General features: G+C 24.7%; 3 protein-coding genes across 8 annotated transcripts in view; 1 reads left to right on the top strand and 2 right to left on the bottom strand.

Annotated features, from left to right (window-relative positions):
- LOC112594655 (D(4) dopamine receptor-like) overlaps positions 1–7,060 on the bottom strand; it is a 133,792-nt gene extending 126,732 nt beyond the window's left edge. For 3 of the 4 annotated variants that reach the window (XM_025339565.1, XM_025339564.1, XM_025339567.1), the window contains exon 1: positions 6,986–7,060. The gene's annotated coding sequence lies outside the window, so the exon portion shown is untranslated. The remainder of the gene's footprint in view (positions 1–6,985) is intronic. The other variant, XM_025339566.1, reaches the window with a different exon arrangement.
- A 4,996-nt stretch (positions 7,061–12,056) lies between these two features.
- On the top strand, positions 12,057–13,678 carry LOC112594776 (transcription elongation factor SPT4). Its single transcript, XM_025339757.1, has 4 exons — positions 12,057–12,324; positions 13,181–13,287; positions 13,352–13,407; positions 13,490–13,678. The coding sequence occupies exons 1-4, from the start codon at positions 12,256–12,258 to the stop codon at positions 13,606–13,608; spliced, it is 351 nt and encodes a 116-aa protein (XP_025195542.1). The 5' UTR covers positions 12,057–12,255; the 3' UTR covers positions 13,609–13,678.
- A 58-nt stretch (positions 13,679–13,736) lies between these two features.
- On the bottom strand, positions 13,737–19,451 carry LOC112594775 (switch-associated protein 70-like). Of its 3 annotated transcripts, XM_025339754.1 has the most exons (11): positions 19,178–19,448; positions 18,997–19,105; positions 16,119–16,238; positions 15,846–16,052; positions 15,538–15,771; positions 15,251–15,465; positions 14,923–15,103; positions 14,732–14,868; positions 14,291–14,427; positions 14,058–14,182; positions 13,737–13,881 (listed from the first exon to the last, which is right to left on the bottom strand). In XM_025339754.1, the coding sequence occupies exons 2-11, from the start codon at positions 19,093–19,095 to the stop codon at positions 13,786–13,788; spliced, it is 1,551 nt and encodes a 516-aa protein (XP_025195539.1). In that variant the 5' UTR covers positions 19,096–19,105; positions 19,178–19,448; the 3' UTR covers positions 13,737–13,785. The 3 variants fall into 3 exon arrangements, with proteins under 3 accessions (XP_025195539.1, XP_025195540.1, XP_025195541.1); XM_025339755.1 differs by lacking the exon at positions 19,178–19,448 and having other exon boundaries at positions 18,997–19,167; XM_025339756.1 differs by lacking the exon at positions 13,737–13,881 and having other exon boundaries at positions 14,118–14,209; positions 19,178–19,451.
- Between the last annotated feature and the right edge of the window lie 5,816 nt (positions 19,452–25,267).

The following is a 25,267-nucleotide window of genomic DNA, read 5'->3' as shown; positions in this document are numbered from 1 at the left end:
TGTGTGTGTGTGTGTGTGTGTGTGTGTGTGTGTGTGTGTGTGTATACGATAAATAGTTGAAAAAATACTTTTAAGCTTTTTTAAACAATTTTAAAATTTAAGAGTAGTTAGTTTTGAATAGAAATTTATTCTAATTTGTACTTACTTTAAAAAAGTTAAAATTAAAAATTATCAATACTTTTCAAAATAATCAAAAAAAATTTTAAAAATCCCAGAATTTTTACGCATATCTACATAATTATTGAAATAATTATATTGTAACCATGTTTATATTAAAAAGCTTACGTATATTATTAATTATACGGAATGAAATTTTAAAAATATATAAATTAACTTTAAGATACTACCTAATTATTTATACCATGAATTTATTCACATTATTATACAGTAAGGTAATATTAACTCAAAAATTAATAACAATGATATAATAATATTGTATAAATATACATATATTTTATCTAAACTACATCAAAAAAACATATCATGAAATAAACTAAGTGATCTAGGCTAACAGGCCTGTGCTCAGAATCGTTTTTCATAAACAATGCTATATCATTGAATTCAAATTTAATACACCCATAAAAGAGAACCACTCAACACCTGATGTACAACAAAGTAGTATCTACTTGCCTATCCTTTTGTACAATTAATATTAATATAAAAATATTGTTAATAGATTTGGAATAGCTTACTAATAAAAGTATTTAGAATAATATTGTTTAATGAAAGTCAATAAATTTTTTGATCGAGTTGTGACCTCAAGAGTTTAAATTTTAATAATTTATTTTTTTTTTTTGTATAACTAATAGGTGGAAAAGGACATAGATATGCTACTATTGACTAGTAGAAGTCACGTTTTTTATTTTGCCTAAGGTCACAAAACGTCTAAATCAGACTTAATGAAATACCACTTCCAGAACCAAGAATCATATTTAATTTTACCTCTATATTTCCTCTGAATACTATAGCAATCGTCTTTTGTACTGCAATCATAGAAGCATTTTCAACCAACATAGTAGACTTCTTCCCTTATTTTGTATTATTTATTTATTTTCAATGATGAAGTAGAGTACCTTGAACAATCTGATTTCTTGTGATCTATAGAACCACACAGTAAACACGAACCAGTTTCTCGCTTTGGTTACGACATTCTTCAGCAACATGATATCTTCCTCCACAGTATCGGTACGCTTCATAATACTTTTGATTTGTTTAAGTTATTAGAATTAGATACTTCTTTAATCATGTTTGGTTTGTTAGTTATTTTATGATTTTTTTGTAACCGATATTGATACATACATTCAATGTTCATAATATTACTTAGTAATAGTATATCATACAACCGAAATGAAGTAAAAATTATCGTCCTATTTCACACTAAAGTACGCTACCAAAAATATTAGAAAAAATATTAGTACCTAAATTGGCTGTGGAATTTTCTAATGCAATTTCCGATGACCTACATGGACTTCACTATACCAAATCAACATTGATAAATTTATTAATATATTACACAGACCTCGTGTCTTTAATCAGTAAAAGTAAAGAGGTCGATACAGTATACAGTATACATTGATATAAAAAAAAGCATTCAAAAGTGTTGATATATCTTTTTGATAAAAAATTGGAATATAATGGTATTTATGAACTTATATTGAAATGATTTAAATCATACTAATTTAATAAAACTCAACAACATAAATTAAATAATTCAATTACTTCGATTCTTAAAGTCACGTCTAGAGTCCTTTAGGGTGGACACCTATTACCTCTTCTTATTATTTATGAATGACGTTAAAAATATCTTTAAATACTGTGAAATCTTAATATTCATCAACAATCTTAAACTCTACGTACCAATATATTTTACTAATAACAACAATAAAATTTAATATAATTTAGATCAATTTTATAATTAGTTTTCATTAAATGGCCTACTTTTTAATGTAGATAAATATTCTCAAATCTCATTTTCACGTCAAAACTTAACTTAACATAACAATATAAAATGAATGGTCTAGATTTAACCGTAAAATCTCAAATTAAAGATTTAGGTATTCTATTATCAAGTTATATCTTTTAAAAATCATATACATAATATATGTTATAAAACTCTCGTACATTTGGGTTTATCACCGCAACTGTTAAGAATTCAATAATCTAAATTGCTTAAAGTACTATATTTCTTTCTTTTTTATTTTATTTTAGAATATGACTCAGTAATTTAGAACCCTTATCAAGTTAGTTTAATGAATAAAATTTAACGTCTTCAAAATAGGCTTTTACGTATAAATATCTCATAAAACAAACAAAACTGGTACATCTTTTAAGCAACAAGCTGAATCACACGAAAAAAAGAAGAAAATTTAGACTCCAAAACTTACTCAATTCTCAAATTGACTGTCCAGAACACCGAGTCAATACATGTCCCTTCTTTTAAAAGTCGTGTAACTCAAACATTCTACACAAATATTCATCACCGAAATTACTATCTTTCTGCTCTGATTAATATAATATTACACCACAAGACATTAATTAAAAAAATTTTTTTCAATAATAACCGAACCAAGTTAAAATCTGTAATCTAATCATATTTTTTTTTATCTATTAACTATCTGTACATTTTTACTTATTATATATTCTGTATAAGTTAAATAATTTAAACTTTTTTTATTATATAAACATTGTATCAACTGTACTAAACAGCCCATTATAGGTGTTTATTATGAGTAAATAAATAAATAAATTGTCTTAATTAAAATTACCACAACCCAATAAATAAAAAAATAGAAAATACACATACACTTTATACACTAGCAAAAACTTCTCTATCAATAATATATATAATATATTGATAATACAATATAAAAAAATTTTAAAACGTAAAAACCTAATTGCAAAAAAAGTTAAGAAATTGTTTATTGTAGAGTTTAAAATATAAAAAAAAAACATAACAAAATTTGATTTGATCAAAATACAAGTAGATTTGTTTATGTGCACTATAAGATTTTCACTAGTTATTAATTTATAAATTTCACACGTATTTCAAAGTTTAGGTACATTTAAATCACCCAATGTCGCAAAACTACTTAAACTACTAAAAAATTTAAAAAAATTAAATTGTAAAATCAGTTCAGCTGACACTAAAACAAATTACAAATATCAAAACTATGTATATTTTATATACTATTCAGCTGGATATTTTACGGTACGATTCGATAAAAAGAAATGTTATAAAGTAAAAATAATATAATCACTATAAAAAAAATAAGTGGTAAAAACAATAACTATTATAATAGGCGTATATTTTATTTTTGATGTAATAACTACAATTAAGTAATATAATTTTTATTTTTCTACATTATTTTCAATAATTTATAAATATTTAAATAAAGAACACAGTAATGATTCATTAATATGGATAAAATAAACTTCCATGTCAGTAATTTTCTTTGCGAGTATTTTTCGTTTTATTATAGATTATGTTTAATGACATTGAATTTATTCCAACCAACAAAGTTTCAAATAGGTACTTTTTTCACAAAAATCCATCAAAAAAACTAAAATAAAAGAAAGCATAAACTGAGGAAAATACGGGAAATTGGTATTCGGAGTAGATCAAATAACTAACACGAAAGGCTAAAGCCATGGAAAACAAAAACATAGTATATAGTTTTTAATCAAGACACAATTCACGAATAAAAAGGTGTACAATATCATAGCAAAACGATTTATTTGCGTTTATGTCAATCCCCTTATCGGTATCTCTAAATTTAGATTAATTTCTTTACTTTTTTCACTCATCCACTCTTTGCTGTGACCAAAAACACATAATTCCATCGAAAATAGGTAATCTATTTATTATTATTAAGCACGCGTCCCATGTTTTTTGAAGCCAATGTCCCAGCAGGGGCATTAAATTTCACTTTTGTCAAAATGATTTTCCTTGGAAATATTATAGTACATCTGTAATATACCAATATTTTAAAAACAAACACGTTCATACAATATTTTTGTCATATCTATGAGGAAATAAAAAAAAATTATAATCCTATTTGATGTGACTTTTATTTAAATTACGAATTTGGAACATAGAAACGATCATGTGTATATTTTTATAATTGGAATTTCCTTGAAATTAGATTATTTAGAAAAAGTTCGAAGAGAAAATTACAACGTGTGTAATCAGCTTAAAATTATTCGACACAATTCAATTTATTTGTCAATTTATATATCAATAAAATTACATATTCGAATATAGGTACAAGTTGTATCAGCTTGCCGACGTAAAAGTACATTTATTAAAAATGTAGACATTACTGACGAAGCAAATATAATAACATAATAAATAATTTTAAATAACATTACAATACTTTGTTTCAACTAATCGAACAACGATATATGAAAATCTAACATTCAGTACATCTCTTCTATTCGATACCTTTTATAACACATTTAAGAAAGATAAATATTTTTCACGATTTTAATTTAACTTATATCACTTAATCTTAAATAACAAAATAAAATTTTCAATTAATAAATAAATAATAAGCAAAATTTCCGTTAAAAAAAAATTGAATCATAAAATACTTGTATTAGATACCTACTTCAATTTCTTATTGATCCTGTGTATTATAATTTTAATTTATAAAACTACAAAACATCATAATAATTTATATTATAAACATGACCATGCCCAAAAGTTTAAGTTTCTGGATTTATTAGTAGTTATATGTTTTGTTAAACAATAAACAGTAGAAGTTTTCCCAACGGAACAAATAAAAACAAATTCCTAACATTCAAACATCGAAACGTTGTATAACAAATATTATATTCACACAAACTACGTTATTTTTCATATTAAAACCCAATAAAAACTAGTAAAAATAATCAACGTAATGAATACCATCATAAGATTAAAAAAAAAAAGTAATTATATGAAACTTTTTAAGCAGTAGACAGTTTAAAAATATACTATATTTTAAAATAAAATGTATTATCTGTCATCAATTTATAATTTAAATAGAGTACTGTTCAAATTATTTATGGTGTTTTTAAAAAATGTCGATAAATTATTCGACATAACTATAACTTATTAGTAACTCAAACTCTAAAAAAACAATTTAAAACTATAAGTATAAAGATTTGACTTTTTTCCTAATTTAATGAAGTTGATTAATTGCTAACTCAATAAGGTTTGTGATAATATATAAAGCAAGTAAAACTTTAGATAATGAAACCTTTTATAGTCACATTATAACTAAAAACTGAAACCTCTATAATATTTAGTTAAATACTAGCTTAAATCACAAATATTATCCAAACTTCATTTATATGTTCAAAATTATGAATATTAAAATAAGTACCCATTGCCTATTAACTTTATTTATATTTAAACTAACAATACACAAAGATAAATAATTAGGTAAAAATGTGAACAATAATAATTTCAAATATAAAAGATTTAAGTATATTGTTTGAGTATCAACTTCCTAGGAATAAAAAGGTGTTTATTTATACAAAATGTATAATATTTTATGATGTATAATAAAAGGTACTGGTACAAGTTTTGTAAAGACCATTTGCTATAAAAATTATATTTTTTTTATACATTTTTATAATTTTTAGACATTAGTATAGAAATTAAAAATATAAATAGTGTTACACTGATTTCTGACATATATTTCAAAATGGTACACATTTATATTTTATAGGTATAATGTAAATATTTTTTTGTATTATAACTAATATAAAAATAAGTGCCTATAATATTGTGTAAATAATATGAACAATAATGCTTTTTTAACACATAATATATCAATGTACAACACAATAAATTACTGACTTTTAAATTTGAATTACATTCTTTTTTAAATTATCACATAGTGGTAAATATTATTTTTATAACAAACTAGCTATATAACTCTACTATTCTTTAAGATTTTTTTCAGATTTAGTATATAATATTTTTACAAAAAATTTATAATTTATATATAATACCTTTAGGGACAATTTTCTGATGTTTATATATTCCAACTCTAGTTCATTGTAAGTTTTAATTATTAATCCAATAAAATGATGAATTTAATTTCCAATAAATAATAATTGATAACATAAGTTATATTAAAATAATAAATACAAAATTCATAAATTATGGCTTTATAAATAACAAATATTGAATAATACTTAAATATCATTAAAATAAAACTATGAATTAATATTCAAAAATCTTTTAAAAACATGTAAGATACAGTTTTAATTTTGGAAGCTGTTAGAATTAGCTCAAACCATTATTTATCGCTAACATATGCTACGACACACTCATTAATTATAAACAAATAGAAACAGAATATTATGTAATACTAGTCAATTAACTTTATTTAAACAATTTAAGTAACTGAACCAATTGATGAAATATTTTAACTGAAGTATTTAAGGTACATATTTCTAAAACCTTAAACATCAAATAAAGTTGTACATTTACGATCTATATTGTAGAAATCATATTTTCAAACCAAATTTTTAAATCAATAAAATCTGTTTAAATTTAAATAATATATATTATACATTTATTTTGTACACATTCACGCTTAAATTAATTTAATACTAGCTAGACTAAAATATTAAAACGTGGAATATTAATTTTAGCTCATACCTACTTTATAATTACACCTATGACCTATGAGACACAAAAAATAATTACTTTAAACTATTTCATTAAATTATTGGTTTCATATAATTAAAATTAATAAATAGATAGTTATTTTAATTTTTATATTAAATCAATTTCAATTCATTTAAAATTACGTTTATGACTTTATATTATATTTTCCTACTTTAAAAACTTCAAATACAAAAAAAACAACTGAAGCTAATTTGTTAACACAATATATTATCACCCTTAAATGTTAAACAAAAATACCTATTTTCTATAATTTTTAATTACACGCATAGTAACCGAATTAATATTAAAAACAATACTTACGGGATCTATCAGAAGAAACAGCGAAAACGTGCGAGCGATGCCGGCGAACTGGCGCCCAAACCGCGCAAAACGCTGTTCACTACCCCAATGAAAACCAACAATCATAGGCGACACCACCAGTGGCGCGGTAGTGGGTTTCTACAATACAGGTTATATTCGCACATCATTTTTAAGGTCAACACGTGCTCAATAAAAAAAAATCAGAGCTTTCCAGAATATCCAAGTCGGCATACAAAATAATACCCTTTTCGCACCATCTATTCAAGTTTTCGTAAATATTTACAAAAGCAAATTACATTGTATTTCTAATGTTATTCAATACTCAAATAATGAGTGACCAATAAATCTAAAAACTAACAAAACAAATCCCAAAATAATCTATGAAGTAAAAGCATAGTCAGCGAAAATAGTATGAAAGGATGACTTAGATCATAGATTAAAATTACACCACTAATTAAAAGCCAAGTACATTATATGTATCATTTTTCATTATCATAAAGATTTCATTTCAAAAATATATTACGAATATAATGTGAAATAAAATAATAACGTGATTCGTTATATCATGTAAATTATCAAAAACAGTTATGATTGAACAGTCTGTGAAAAAAAGTATCATACGAGTACCTACTTAAAAATTAAAATTCCTGTATCTAAATTGACTAAATTCAAACAATTGAAATGTACTTAAATTAATTATAGATTAATTATTAAAGATTATTTTTTTTACATTATTCTATTTCAACATATTTCTGTAATATATATATTTTTAAAAAACATTTACTATTTTGTAATTAAAAACAAACAAACCATAAAAACACATATTTTTACATATTATAATATTTATGTAAATACTATGTATAGTATGTATGCAGGTACGATCTCAAAATTAAAAATCGTGGGAAGGGGAAAGGGTGTAGCCTTCAAAATTTTTGTTAACTATTAAATTACTTTTAGTTACATTTAGCCAACTGAAAATCAAATATTGCCGAATAAATGAGTGTAACACCCCCGTGATCCCCTTTGGTTCGTCCCTGTATGTATGTGTAATATACATATGTCATATATATTGTATATACATCTTAAAAGGAAATATATACGTTTGATATGATCGTATTTTTCATTTAACTACAGTTTTAAAATTTTAAAAAAATAATAAAAATAAGTCATAACTATTGTTTTAAAAACAGATCTCATAAATTGAGAACACTGAACTCTGATTATAGTTATATGTCAGACACATTTTTAGATAGTAAATAATTTTATAGTACGGCCCTTAGACATTAGCTTTTCATTATTTCCGGCGTACGGGCAATGCAGCATCTTGCAAAATTAATAATTAAAATAGAACCGCTATTGTTTGCCTTCAAGCGTTTATACGCCATAGAATAATAATCAACCAAATTATATACTAAGAGAAACATGCTCTTTATTATTTTAACATTATTTTCAAAACGTCTGCCCCATTTCATTGTCTGATTTTCCTGCCGTTTTTGACAATAAATATTATACACGCCCGCATCGGCCGTATCTACTACATACTGGTGTTTCAAACTTTAAATGTAAAATTTAACATACCTGAGTAAAGAATAAAAAAAAATTATGCCAACAGACAACATTTTCAATATTATTAACAAATTCAATAATTTTATTTTAGTTAACCTAACAATTATTATTGACTATTAACATTGTATCAACAATAACTCAATAATTATTATAAAAACTATCCATTAAATTTTACTAATGTAAACATTTTACAATATTTCTCTACAAACCTACCATTTTTCTCAACTTACCTTCTAACCCAATTAATTAAATTAGCATTTATATGATAATGAAAATATAAATTACTAATATTTTTTTTAATCTGGTTAAAAATCGTTTTATACTTAAAATTAATTAAAAATGTTAACAAAATAGCTAATAATTATTTGAGACAAAAATTATTGGAATATAAAATATATTTTAGTTTGTAAATATTTATAACTAAAAATATCATTATTTTTTATTTCCACTTTTAAACAATAACTTGTTTTGATTGCGTTAATTATTATTTTTAAATTTACTATTAACTACAGTACAGTATACAAATTAAACTATGCAAATTACAAATATATAAACTATCACTATCTCCAATATGAAATATCAAAAAAAAAAAAAATGTATTTTACCCAATCAGAGAGGTTTTGTTTTTTAATTAATAAATACTTAAATTAAATTAATAAATAATCAAAATTCTAAAATTAAGTTTAATTTAAATTTTTAAATTGTAGATACCTTTTAAAAAATGTCTCAATATTTTTTTTTTATTTTTTTTACCACCTTGAATACTGCTATTTGTAAATTAATATATCTGTATATAAAAAATTTGCAACATTCATTAAAATTAAATGAGTCAAATATAAATATACATACAAAAATATTATGTATGAATGCATTATTATATGTACTTAACAATTACTTATAATAATTCATGGCTAAATATATTGCATATTTTTAGGGCTGGATTATGGTCATAAATCATAATATAAGGGAACTATTACTTTTGATAAGACTCTTTCACCAAAAACAATTAAGTATAATACATTTTTACATTGCAGTATAGTCACAATTAATCGATGAAACAGTACTTTATATTTGTTAACCAACGATTAAAAAATATAAAAATTATATTTTATTCTAATTGTAATGTACATTTGTCGGCATACGTATGCAATAAAAAATATATATATAACCTAATAAAAATTTAAAAAACATTTTTCTGGATTTTCCCTCTGAAAATCTTATAATATCTTCAAATGAAATAATCATTGTTATGTTACGTTCTATTATTGAAAGTATTGATAGAGATGTCAGTCTTGATTCACACATCATACAACGATATTTATTTTTAATTAATGCTAGTATAGAAAAAAAATCGTTCACTTTCACAATTAGTAACTGCAGGTATACTTAAAAAAAATTCGGAACACTACATAAATATGTGGAAAATCTTCAACAATCATTTTTAACATATTGACCAGAATTTTTTTTTATTATTTTAGAATGAAATAGGGTTAAAAATACATAAAAATACTCAAGGATCGGGACCATCTAATGTCGCCGGCAATATGGTAAGACGATTTTTTAAAACCCCGAAAAAGTAGCCGATATTACTGAAGTATAAATTTAAAATTAATTAATCGAGTAAGTACAATTTTAGAAATTGATATTGAAAAATGTGATTACTATTCTAAAATAACTGCACAACTTTATGTAGCTATATGATTGTACAGAACGCCACTATCCGTACATAAAGGACTAATTCGTGAAGCTCAGGTTATAAAATATATTTTGATACCAATCGGGATTCTTTCAGAAGAAGTGCAAGAGGGTATAAATAAAAACTATAAAAGATAGCACGAACACACCACACAAGAAAATCTTCACGAATAAGTACAAACTTAGGCTTATTGCATTTTCTTCTAATTTCTTCTAATCCTCTAATTACAACAAAAAGAACTATAAAGAAAAATCCTAAAACTGAACTATCAATAAACACATTGAATTTATTAGCTTCTTAAGAAACATATAAGGTAAATGATTCAGAAACCATTCCGAAACAGATTCAGAATTAAATAACATTTTATTTGAAAATAAACTACAAATGTGAACAAATAATAAATATATTAAATAATAAGCAGTACTTCTATGTATATTAGGTATTTTATGAAATTATATAAATACTGTTGTATTAAAATGTAATACCTATTATGTAATCGAACCGAATTAAAATATTTGTTTTTAATAAATTCTAATTAATATAATTAATTTTATAATAATAATATTATTAAAGTACAAATTGTTTTATTAATATAATAAAGGAAAAATTAATCATTCCTAATTCACTATTATGCAGAATTGGAAAAAAAAATGTTTTAAAAAAAAAAAAAAAAAAAAACCATGTTTTTATTGTTTAAAATATATATATTTTTTTAAACAAATGTATATTATACATTGTTTGTTTTTATGCTGTTTTAAAAAGTTATAAGCAATTTAAAACATGTTTAATATTTGAAGTCAAAAAAAGTCAATATAATTAAAAATTTACATTAAAAAAATAATAAAAATTAATAAAATTAATGATAAAAGTAAGTAAACATTTTTAGAAAATAATGAGCTAAATATCATAATAAGATCATAATTTTATTTTTAAGTACCTATGTAAATAATTAATTTAAGCTATGGAATGAATAAAAAATGATTTCTATTAACTATTCCAACAAAAATACATTTATTTTTTACTATAATATATAGTGTAATTATAATTATTAAATTTGTAAAAATGGCGTAGACGGGGGGAGTTAACCCCCCACTGTCTTTCCACATCTAATAAATGTATTATTTATATTATTATATATTTGATTAATTCTATTTTCATATTGATGTGTTTATAATATATTATTATAGTATTGTATATTCACAAGTTCACAACTAAACTTTTTTCTTGAATAGTTCAATTGGGCAACAAAAACTGTAAAAAACTAAGTTTAATTTTCACTTAAACCCCCCCTCCCTCGAAAAATCCTGGTTACGCCACTGCGATACATCAATATACCGAATCAATTATTTAAGACGTAAATTATTTCCAGGTTTCCTGTATAACTATCCGGTTAGAATATAAAAAAAAATACAGTTTCTATTAAAAAACAAAAGCATTCGGTAAACGGTAACTACAATATTATTCCTAAAAAGTTAGCTGAGCGCTTTCATGTTGAGACAAGCTACAGCTATAATGCGCTCATGCAATATCATCAGACTATATAATTTATTATAGTCTGTGAGATATTGCTATCATTTTTTTACAACATCTTTGAAATATGGACGGTTGTGATAAAATATTTCTTTTTTCTGATAATGTAATAAATATATATATGTATAATATGTATGTAAAAAATAATAAGGAAAATAATATTATCACAGAACATAGAAGAATAATATTACACTATAGAGAATACATTTAACATAGATAATAATTATTAATTATTACACATACTATGTTTACATTATACTGAATATCATTCATTAGTTACTTATCACTTATCAGTTATCACTTAATACTTAAAGAATAACGTTTACATTATTAGATTTTGGATATTATTTGGATTTTTCAGTCATTCACTCAATACATTTGATAGTTATTATAAAAACTGAATTTTGCTCCCAACATCTTTTATTAATTAGTTGACTTACATCTTCTTATAAACTGTACGACTATCGTCCAAACCACAATGTCGCTGGACTCGATTCCCAAAGATATGAGATCCGCTAGAGCATGTCTTGTGTGTTCGTTAATTAAGGTAATTATTATGATTGATAAATGTAAAATGAAACGAAATTTTTTAATAAACTATCTTAACATTAAGTTTATAATATATATAATTTAATCTATCTGTTTAATTCTATTATTTTAGCTTTAATTAAACACTACTTTTTACTATTTTCAAAAATTTTAATAAACTATCTATAAATATTTTAACTTGAATGTGCATCTGTAACTTAACTCCTTAAATTGCATTTTAAATTAAGTTATTGTTGTCTAATGTACCAATAATTTAGTGTAACTGCAAAAAAATTGATTGATTTTAAACAAAAAATACATTTTTATATTCATGCATAAATAATCAATAAATAATTGAAACAATTAAAATTCATTAAGAGTACTCTATACTATACCCGCTTTGATTTTTTACAATAATTCAATTTTTTTTTACTGTGTTTTACATTTATAAAATAATATAGTCTTTAAAAATGCTTATTACTCACAAAATTTCTTAAAAAAACATACATGTGAACACAGCTAAAATCCTTACTTTTGAGTTTCATTACTGATTCACTTAATAAGCTGACAAGACTAAATGTATACTAGTGAGCGTATATTTGCTATGTTACGTACTTAGAAGACAAAGACGACAAATGTAGAAATAGCGTTCTTCTAAGTTGTTTCAAAAAGAATTAAAAATGTCAAGTAAAAACTGTAATTAAAATTTATAGTGTGTAAAATCACTAAAATCATTACACCTAATGATAAATGAATGGATAAAATAAAATGCTCATTAATGATTAAATAACTAAAATAATTTCAATTAAAATACTTATAGTCATGCTGTAATCTTAAAAATTTAAATAATAATTAAATGATTTTTTTCTTTGCAGTCTTTTGATCAATTTGAATTTGATGGCTGTGACAATTGTGATGAATTTTTGAGAATGAAAAATAACCGTGATCATGTATATGATTGTACAAGTTCAAATTTTGATGGGTATGTAGTATTTACTACTTATAAAAAAAAACATATCATAATTATATTTTATATGTTTTCATAGAATGGTTGCACTAATGAGCCCTGAAGACAGCTGGGTTGCTAGATGGCAAAAAATCAGTAATTTTCAATTTTTATTTAATATTATTGTTAATTATATAAAATACTTTAATAGATATTTAATGAACTATTAATCTTACAGATAGATTTACAAAAGGCATTTATGCTATTTCTGTTGCTGGTCGATTACCTCCAAACTTTGTAAGGGAAATGAAGGCCAGAGGTATACCATATCGTCCTAGAGATACAACATTCAAATAAGTACTTTCCCTTTATTTCATAAGTCATAACTCATGTTTATTAAATAAATAAAATTTTGTAATTCATTTTACAAGTGGTTTTATAATTTAACTATAGAAATCCATAAATTTTAATATACAAGACATATAATTATAAAAATTAATTATAAATAAACAATAAAAAAAATAGTTAGTCTTTTCACTTATAAAAATTAATTGGTCGTTCCTTTGTGGATGGTATAAATGACATTGTCCTCCTCACTTTAACTTGTGGTTTTATGTTCAATGTATCTGCCTGCAAATACATAAAATTGATCTTAATTTTTAAACTTTTTACTGTAATCACATAATACTACAATCAATATTTAATATTCTTAAATCTTTATCACATTTTATAATATTGTTGATATTTTTGCATTTATATGCAACTTTAATGATTACATATTTAAATATAAATGAATAATACATTACAGGGTCTACTATTGTAATTGATGCCACAGCTTTTTCAGAAATACTAATCTTTTTTTGAGCTCTTGTCAATTCGTCATCAAGTCGCTGTTTTTCAGCTTCCAATTCAATTAACCTCTGTTGGGCTTCTAAAACAATAATCCAATTTTTTCAAGCTAAAATATTTGACAAATTTAATAATCATTTTACAATATTTACATAAACTATTTAATAATGAATTATTCTATGTATTTTACCTAGCAATTGATTTTCTTTCTCTCGTTGTTTAATCTCAAATTCTTTTCGTTTTTCTCGTTCTTGCTCCAATAGTAATATATGTTCTTCTTGTAATCTTTCCAACTCTTCTCTTTTCTCCCATTCTTCTCTTAATACTCTTAAAACAATAATATTCATGATAAAACAATAAGCAAATCAGTTTTATTTCATAATTGAAAATTTCGTAAACAAGTTTAGTTTGAATAAATTACTAAGAGGTTAGAGCTGAATGACTTAATTCTAATAATTTTAAACATAAAAAAAAATTTGGTTAATTAACCAATTACAATAATATTAGTTATATAGTAGTTATAGTAGCTGATTTATTCCTTTAAGTATTTTTATAGAACATATAAAATTTTATGTTAATATCTTATATCAATTTAAACATAAATTTATCAAGATATAATAATTATTTTTACCTAGCTTGTAAATTACGAACTATTTCTTCATCACGTTTTGCTTGTGTTTCTTCCTCAAGTAAACTTTCCAATTCTTCAACATGTTTTTCGCTAGCCACTTTTAGTTCTTTTGCCTGAATTTCCATAGCCACTCTAGCCTAAAATATTGCATCGTTAATACCAATAATATTAAAACTCAAAATTGTATATACTTGTTTTTCAGCCTGTAACTGAACATCCATGTCATGTATTATGCTACTTCTTCTATGTTTCTCTTGAAGTTCAGCTTTTCTTCGCTTTTGCCTACGACGCAACAATGTTCGTTGATAACCTTCTGTACCCGCAGAATAAGATATTGCTAATTTTAGAGCAGACAGCCATTGTAAACGACTCCTGAAATATTTATTAAAACATCACATACCTAATTATTAATTATTATATTTTTAAACTATTATTAAATTAATTTATAAATCATAGACATGTTCAGATCACATACTTTACAGCTAGTTTTATACTATTTTTTAATAAAATTCCATTCACCTATGATCCTTGGTGGCTAATTCAAAAGTTCTTTCAGTTGTGTGCAACATTATACGCTGTAAATTAGAATCTACCCAACATCTTGGATCTAATGTTATAGATCCACACTGCTCTTTTTCTTCTTCATTCTTATAGTATAATAGTTGACATGGTTTTAATACAAACCAATACTCTCGCAGTGTTGGCAATAAATAACCTCGTTTGAACAATACACCCTGACAAAAATAAATAAAAATATTATATTAAACTTTATTAAATTTTAATAAGTACAATTTTAGTTTCCTTACTTTTTTTATTATATCATCGATGAAAGTATTTGTAACTGCATTTAATGCTTCCACCAATCCTGCACGATCAACGTCAGCCAAATATCGCTTCTCTAGTAAAGTTAAAAACGTACCAAATTGGAATCCATTAGTATTTCCAATGAGCTCTTCAAAACCAGATTGGTCCCAGTCAGTGCCTAATGAAGTAACGATTTGTGAAGCCACCAAACCCACTTCAGATGTATCCATAATAACCTTTATCGGTATATAATTTTATTAAATAAATTAGAAAAATAACTGATCATGAATATTTTGAATAAAAAAATTACTTGAAATCGATTTGGCCTTTCTGGATCCACTACGAGCTCTGACAAAAAACAAAATACCCTGAATAATTTATACATACAATCCTCTGGTAAAACTTGGCATTTAGAAATAAAATCTTTTTTACAAATTAACCAACATGTCTCATCAATATTTGACTCAAATTCCTGAAGTACTGGTAAAGATAAAATATTTGGAAGTGAAAGAAAAACCTAAAACACAAAGATTTTTAGTAAAATAAGTATAGTTAAATCAACTTAACATTCATATATACATACTTCTCTTAATAAATAGTATTTGTAATGTTGAAAGTTTAGCATTTGTGTGCTTCTATAGTGTTCAAGGCCCTTCTCTACACCATAAAGGTCAAGGAGAATGCCGATGTTTGCCGTTAAAACCTTTTTATAAAAACAAAATAACAAAATAAAATATCAAAACATAGTTTTATGAATGGTTTATTTTATCTTACATTGATAATTAAAATACATAATAGATATATTAATTGTTTAAGTGATAAGGTAAAATTGTCCTGGGTCCATTAAAATAAGTATACAATATTTATCAATTAAAAATTAAATTTTTTTTCTCATTTTTATAACTATCTCTATACTCTATTGTGTTAAAATTTTTAGTTAAGTATCTATACGAATATATAATATTATAAGATACTAGGTATACAGTTAATTACAATAGTAGGTACATATCATACATCTAATAACAATTATAGCTATGTAGTTATACAAGTAAATCTAACTAATTATCAAAAAGATTTTTTTTCCTATCTCATAAATACTCAATAACTTTAATGGTTTCAAATTATGTGTACACTGATTGTTTTAATTAAGCATTAATCCACAAAAATTTAAAACTTCCCATTAATCAACATTTTTTTTATGAATATTAACTTTGATTTGTTGACTTATTTTTATATTTTCAAAGAAATGTTAACATAATACTATTACAGATTAAATCATAATTTACTTGTATATTTTAATAACTATATGTCTATACTCCAAATTTTATTTTCTGTTTCTACTGAATTTATTTATCTTTTAACATTCAATTATAGAACTTTATTGTATAAAACAAATAATTTTAATATTTTTAATCTTATAGAGCAGGTATTACATATTTTCAACAACAGATTCAAAAATTAAAATTAAAAGACTCAGGTATTGATAACTTAGAAACTAATCAAAAAGTATTCAAAATAGGGAAAAAAATGTTTTCATACATTAGTAAGTAAAACCATACATTTTTATTATACTTAATGATTAGTACCTCATTACAAAATATAAATTTATAGTAATATAGTATTTATAGACCTAAGAACTTAACTGTTACGATTAAGTAAATAGCTAGTAAAAAAAAAATCAAACATAATAATTTGGATAACTTTACCTATATTTTATAGATAATAGTTGTAAAAATATTTATTTTTATGATTTTACAGTATATATGCCAAACTTAAATACGAGACACAATTTATAATTTAAATAATTCAACAATAATAAGTATTATGCCATAAGGACTACTTTCATTTTAAATTAAAAAAAAAAAATACCAAAATATGTTTAAGATATACTTAAGTCTACAAGAACTAATAAGTCATAAAAATAACTACATACATGCCTACTTTGAACAGTTTCCTATCTAAATCTAACTCAGTATAATTGTGTTAGAATAAGTAAAACTACTGTATGACATCATTGCCCTTATATATATTGTAGAATGGCTAGAATATATACCATACCTACTCTGATAGTCTGGCTACATTCATAAGTCATTACTCATTACTAACATTATCATTCACAGAACTTATATTGATCACAATAATAAATAATAACAAACTGTCAAATTACATTTTTTTTTTCAAATTTGTTACTTTTAATGTATTCATAATGACTATTTCGTATATTTTTCTTTTTTTTTTTTTCAAACCTAATACGTAATTTAATTTTGTCAAATAGATCAATTTTTACAACCAACATTCTACAATACCTATCACTTAATTGACATCCAATTTATATAAAAGTAAAGTATATTAAAAAATATAAATTTCTCTAAAACACATTCAAATCCTTAATCCATGCCCCATCTACTTTAAAGTGTACTTATTACTTATTAGTTATTTTTTAAATTGTTTATCTAAATATAAATGTATAGTTTAAATTAAAGTTTGTGTTTGAACTCCAATATTTAAATAATAAGTACGTGTTGTACCTTAACCGATTTGTTTTCGTTATTAAGTTTTGATCATAGGTACTTTAACAGTTATTCGTTATTAATAAAGAAAAAATAATACGTTAATCTTTCTTCGACCAAAGTGCAAAACAAATGGAGATCATGGACAGATAATATAAAGATTATGGATGTAAAATACTATTATAACAAGATTTAATGTATCATTGTATTATGTTCATTGGGAAAATTTATCATTTTAAATAAAAGCTATTAGTTTACGACCGTGTCGTCACCGATGATAAGTTCATATATATATATATATTGTTTATCTATAGATAGTAATGTTCATCCATGGTGTTGAAAAAACCATTTGAAGTGTGACGTCACCTAGCGCAGACGACAATATGGGATCAAAACGATTAAAATAATTTTGATACCAAATACAGTTAATCAGAGGACATATACATTCATTTTATATTTATACATTATATATAATAATATATTCTCGTATGTATCAAATTACTTTATGGTGATATAACACTATGTACAATAATAATTATTAATTTATAAATGTTATTTCGAAATATTCGTGAAGTTAATTTAAAAGTATTCGGTTAGGTTTAATTTATTCAATTCAAGTTTGTTTAATAGGTATCAAAAATAATAGGTACACCACGAATTACAATATTTAATTGATATTATAAAATTATAATCGTAGTCTGCGACATACATATGGGAGTAGTATAATATTTTATATTTCTATAAGATATGCACGAGTATAATAACTTATATTTTACCGAGATTTTAAAAATTGAAATCGTAGATATAGTTGGTACCTAGTTATTAATTTATTCCTTCTTAAGTCATTATCCAAGTGTTCGTACCCTTAACACTTGTAGTGTAGGAATAGGTATGTACAATACATTAAAATAACGTAGTATAGAAGTATTATTGAACTATTGATAAACTCACTTTGAGCTTGGACTTGACCACGGTCCCCGTGTTGTCCGTGTCCAGTGAGTTGAACGCTTGCCATATGCAATTGGTGACGTTCTTCAGTAATGTCGCCATCGCAAACGTACTGTAATTTATTACGTTATATTTATGCTGCAGAATAATATCATGGTTACGATTAATATTATGCCGTTCGTACCTCAACCAAATACCAGAAGCAGGCTATATTCGGTGTGTATATAGTTTAGTAGGTATATACTGAATAATTAATGCCTTTAACTTGTGTATTATATATTGTATAAAAACAAAGAATAAAAGTTAATTATTAGATATAGTTTGATAGAACACGATGTGATTAATATCGAATATTACACATGACGCATAATAAAATTAAAAAGTCGCGCGCAAAACTAGAGCGGCGTATAACCCGGACACCTCAACTGCGGCGGTGCACTACTCAGATTCGGTGACGGAGATCCATCGTAGGACAACATTATACAACGCCGCCGCGATGTAAGGCCGCCGCCACCGCTTCCTTGGTCCGGTTCCTCTCGTCACCGCCGCACGGTCATCCGTTCCCCGCGACCACGGTCTTGACCATATATGAATGAACATTCAATGCCGGTGCAGCGCGTTTATACCTACGACTAAACATATAAAAAAATATACTTATATAGCATAAATAGGTTCCTAGATGCGTAAACATTATTTTATATTAAACTAATAATAGTAATAAATAATATTACATAATTGGAAAATATATAATATTATAACCGTCTACGTGTACGAGCTTATAATTTTCCATATTGGTTTTCATGATATAAAAAAAAAAAGTTTTGTGTAGACACTAAGTCATATCCATAAGTGTTGATTATCGACTGACTCTTACACAGTTATGCATATTGTATACCTATATAGCAAATTAGTATACAATAGAACAGTTCTATCAGAATCAATTTCGTATTTTTGTATTATTACTGCGTTAATACTGTAATTATTAACTAATTCACTCATTATTAAACTTAAAAGTATCTATACTCTATAGGCTATAAGAAAATTATCCGTAGATATGTATTAGTTTTTTTTTAATTTTAAAAGAAACTATAAACATTTATAAATTAAATTATTTTACATCGATTATAAATATTTGATACTATGTTAGTCTCTTCTTCCTTAAAACTATAAAAAAATATTATTTTTTTTTTTTTTCAACATTTATATACACAAAACTATCTTATACTTTTGAGTTAAATTATTGATCAATTAACTTTTATATAAAAACTAACACAAAATTAGTCCTATACTCTTGCAGGCTGAAATCAAACAACTTTGCTATGTACGTTAGGTAATAAACAGGTTAGGTCAGATTAAGCTATTTGTTATGATAAGTGGAGTCATGGCAAATTTTGACTCTAGACTTTGAAATTTTCAATTTTTTTAAGTATTTTTCTGTTATTACAATAAAAAATTATTTAATTATTTCATAATAAAAATTCTTCAATTTTTATAGGCCAAGATATAAAATTGCTATGTTTCTAATAAGTACCTAGTTAATACTAATCTCAAAAATCTAAAAACAAGTAAACACAATTATTTTGTAGTATTGATATTTAAAGTTCAAATTTGGACAAAAATACATATTTTAATGGTGAATAATTTTGATAATTATTTTACTATAATTTTTCGCATACTTACCTATTTTAAATTTTACTATACACAATCACATTTTAGTATTTTGGAGAAAAAATAAATCAACTTACGGTAATAATAATGTCTAACAGTAGAATTAATTAATTTAATAATTTTATCAAAAACATATAAAATATATTTAATGACTCAATAAGCAAGCAACGGTCTCCGCTCAGAATCATTTTTTTGTATACAATATGTAAATCATTAAATTTAAATTTAACACACCCATTACACCTAATGTACAGCAAAGCAATATCCACTTTTTCATTGTCATGTATCAAAAATTAACGTACCTACTTGTATAGTCTACAGTTAAATGGATCGCTCCGCGTATACCACGTCATACATTATTAATTATTATTATACTATTTAATTATTGTGCTTATTGTTTTTGGTGTGTGTGTTAGAAACTATGTCTACTGTCTATATTGAATTATTATTTGTTGTTATGGTGTTAACTATTAAAGTAAATTCGTAGAAAAAAGTGTTCTAATTGGGAAATAACCTAGATATAAAAAAGTATCATGACGAATAATCATATATTTGTTTTTATTATTATATAACTGTTTCATAATTTCGTACGTTATTTTACTATTTTGACAACACCAGTTTATATACCGCCTATTATATGGCCATGACGATGACGTACCTACGGTTTTTTGATGCGTTGTCCACGTATACTCTACAGTAGCCGGTAGGTATGCTATGTAATTATAGGTATATTATTGGTATTAAATGTAAAATCGTTAATGTTTCCCCATTTAAGACCAATTAATGGAACATTCGAATATTAATTCGAAATCAATTCAATTTTGGTAATACATTTTAAGTATTGATTATTATTTAGACGCGTATAGCAGGCCGGTGTAACGGAACAATAAATTCATCATTCAATTCCTTGACTAGTTGTGGTTTAATAGTCAATCATACGAAATTAAAATGTGAGTCTGATTTAGAAATATTGAGACGTAAGATAAGTTACCGCCTATCCCATCACTATACTTTTGCTAATTATTCAACAAATATATTTTTCCATTAAAAACAAAATTAATTCGTTTTAATTTTTTCAATGTAATATATCTTTATGGCTACATGCCTACATGTAAATAAATATTTCATACTTCCAGAGATTAAAGTGGGGGGACGCAGGGGGACTTAGTTCCCTTAGATATCTCTAATTATGGTTAAAAAGCACGTCCTCTTTAATAAATTATTCGTAACTCGTAAGCTACCTACACCGGAACGCTCCAATTATAACCAAACATTAGTCAATATAATTCAGAATTCCGTTGAGATAAAATTTTTATTTTTTATTTTTTTATCAATTGTTACTTAACTTTCATCAAATATATTTAAAACAAATTATGGACTACCTATCTAATATATGTGTAAAAATAATTGATTTTATTAGTTACCTATTGTAAATGACTATACCTACTGTGATAAATAGGTAATAGATTATCAATTTTATGTCTATAACACTTTACGTTTAATAGTGTACATATAAAGTCACTTTTGCTTAATTTTATAACTTCTGATGGATGTAATTTATTTATTTCAAATAAAATTTAATTGTGTGCAACAAGATTCTTAAATATTAATTAACGAATCTAAACACGGCATACATACCTAATGAAACTCTACATAGTATTCTTCAGGTGTGGCATTGTTATGATTTGACTGATTTAAGCAATTTGTTTGTTTGAAAATCTTGGAATTTTAATCGCAGTGTCTAGATCATTAGTACCTAGTCTTTTTAATAGTTTCAAAAATATTATTGAAATGTACATCAGTTTGAGCTCTTTATATCCTAAGAATTGACAGTGAAAATTAGTCGCTTGATGTATTGATACACAGTATACAAATTCGTTTAAACGAATTGCATTTTATAACAACTGGCTCTAAAATGAATGAATATATTTAAATTATAACCAAACATATAACAAATGTGTCTTTTGATGTAGCACATGGACACGATTATAATGTCAAATAAAATTTTGAGTGAAAAAAGTCGCACTTTATTTATAATCGACGGATATAAATTTCGTTTTCATAAAAATTTAAAAAATAATATGACTCATTTATTAATTACAAATCGTAACGAAAATTTTTTAATTAAAAATGACAACACATTAAACATTTTATCATTTTCTACTTAAAATAGCTTAACATTTTTGAGTAAAGTTGATACAATTTTTGTTGATGGGTTGTCCGAAATTATTTCTCAAATGTTTACAGTTCATGTTTTACAGAATAGTAATTATTCTCCACTCTTATTTTTTATACTTCCCAATAAAGAAACTAAAGCATATGAAAAGGCGTTTATGCACATCATATCAGAATGTAGCAAACTCAACAAAAGATTTTCGCCAAAACCAGTTTTTGCTGATTTTGAAAAAGCGATTCATTTAGCTCTATTAAAAAGTTTGGGCGCCTTATATTAGCTTAAAAAGATGCCGATTTCACTTAACTCAAAGTTGGTGGAGAAAAATACAAACAATTGGCTTAAGTAATGAGTATAAAAAAAATATCGAAATTGGTAAATATTTCAAACACTTTTTTGGCTTACCGTTTTTGAATTCGAACGATGTGAGTGACTGTTTTACAGATTACTTAATGGCTATTCAAAACAAGATATGAAAAAGTAGAAATATTTGTTGATTATAAGTATATTGGAAATATACATTTCAAACGAGTCCAATTTTCCCCTTTTTTTATGGGCAGAATACTCAGCATCTACTATGTACATTAATAATTGTGAAACTTTTCATTCGAAATTCAACGCTTTGTTCTACAGTGCTCACCCTAATATTTTTTGTATTCATCGATGTTCTACAAAATATATAAAAGAATACCTATATAAAATTAAAAAGCACTCACTTAAATACTTGCAGAACAAATATAATTGAAAAAGAAATATTTATTAGAAATGGTATGAAACGGTTAGAAAAAAACTAAATTGACAAACTTAAATTTATACAAATACTATCATACAATAATATTTTACCAATGGCATATTACTTACTAATTTTACTAAGTTACACTAACATTTTTTGACTTTAATAAATATCATTGTAATGTCAAAAAAAAAAAACATTTTTAATCTTAAGAAATATCCTTTACGTTTTTACCAGTGTCAACATTAAAATAAAAAAAACATCATTTTTAACCTACCTGCAGTATCTACTGATACTATAGACAGTCCTAAATCTGTATTAAAATATGAAGGAAAATGAAGCTTTTTTTAAATTTTAATTTACATATTTCAATAAATTTAATTTTAAATTTCGAGTCGCAATTCGTACGCACCCCAAAAAAACTCAGGCCATAATTCGGAAGAAATTTTTACCGAAGGACGCAACTAATAGCCCCACCCATCGATTGTATCTACTTACTGGTAATTTTATTTTATGATATTGTAATATTTAATAAAAATACATACTTATAAAATAAAATAATATTTATTATAGTCTACATTTTAAATTGGAGATATTTTAAGTTGTAAGTTTAGGTAGATAAGTTAAGATAACACGAGATTGGTTACTGTTGTCTGATATATTTTTTGCGAAAAAATTATCAACTATAGGCAGGTTAGGACAATACAGGGGTAATATTATAGCCTAATTAGTCTATAGAAGCTTCCTAAACAACAATCATAAACCATAACCTCATCAATCATTCTTGAATAGAGCATAACGACTATTGATAACATAACATACAATTATTACAATTTTAAATTTTATTGTACTTATATGTACCTAGCTAATATTTTTTAAATCACTTCAAAAGAAAATCGTTATTTTACAAAAAGCCCTTAAATAATAATAAATTGAAAAATATTTGTTATAAAACATATTTAAGTAAATAGGTAATTATTTAAATAATACGATTTTAGTTAGATTGTATTTGTATAATACATATTGTATTATTGTGTACACGATTAAGTAGATATGTATAAATGTATAATGGCTATACATTTTACGATAACTATAAATTTATACTGTTAAATAATCAAGCAGATATAAGCGCGTATTTGAATTAATTAATAAAATTAATAAGTTTTTTGCCTCGCGGCAACTACCTCATGTCACTTTTGAGAGCTAGTTGTCGACGCTGATGCGACGATTCACAGGTTCACAGCTAACGTAATTCCCAATGAACGGACGACCACGTCATGATATCGATAGACCACGAGCATCGTGGTATTCCGTATTCTAAATAGTGGTACGTATAACAATCAAAGTATTCCAGTCATGATTTATTTCACCAAAAATTCTTGCGAAAACCTCATATTTCTGACCAAATCTAACAGGAATTCGCAGAATATAATATAAAGGGGTTTCCGTGATCATATGACCACAATATGCTTGGAACTTCTATGCCGGTGATCCAATCTGTTAATTATTACTGTCATTGGTAAAAGATATGATGAAAAAAAGTTAAATCTCTTCCGACTTAAGAAGAACTAACCACCAACGGACAAAATGGTGACCAAGAGCAAGAAACTTTCATTTACCGCAAGGCTTCAGTAACATGCAGCACCGAGCTATAACAATGGGACTTTTGACAGTAATGTTTTGTACCTAATTTAACATTT

Source organism: Melanaphis sacchari, unplaced genomic scaffold (genome assembly GCF_002803265.2).
Source record: "Melanaphis sacchari strain LSU unplaced genomic scaffold, SCAv2.0 Contig23_pilon_pilon, whole genome shotgun sequence".
NCBI lineage: Eukaryota > Metazoa > Arthropoda > Insecta > Hemiptera > Aphididae > Melanaphis > Melanaphis sacchari.
This window is presented reverse-complemented; position numbering and strand designations above follow the sequence as displayed.

Coding starts and splice junctions, on each gene's coding strand:
- LOC112594776 (XM_025339757.1), top strand. CDS start 12,256: ATGTCGCTGGACTCGATTCCCAAAGATATGAGATCCGCTAGAGCATGT. Junction 12,325..13,180: donor TTGTGTGTTCGTTAATTAAG/GTAATTATTATG, acceptor TTTTCTTTGCAG/TCTTTTGATCAATTTGAATT. Junction 13,288..13,351: donor ACAAGTTCAAATTTTGATGG/GTATGTAGTATT, acceptor ATGTTTTCATAG/AATGGTTGCACTAATGAGCC.
- LOC112594775 (XM_025339754.1), bottom strand. CDS start 19,095: ATGGCGACATTACTGAAGAACGTCACCAATTGCATATGGCAAGCGTTC. Junction 15,772..15,845: donor AAAGGCCAAATCGATTTCAA/GTAATTTTTTTA, acceptor ATACCGATAAAG/GTTATTATGGATACATCTGA. Junction 14,183..14,290: donor GAAAGAAAATCAATTGCTAG/GTAAAATACATA, acceptor TTATTGTTTTAG/AAGCCCAACAGAGGTTAATT.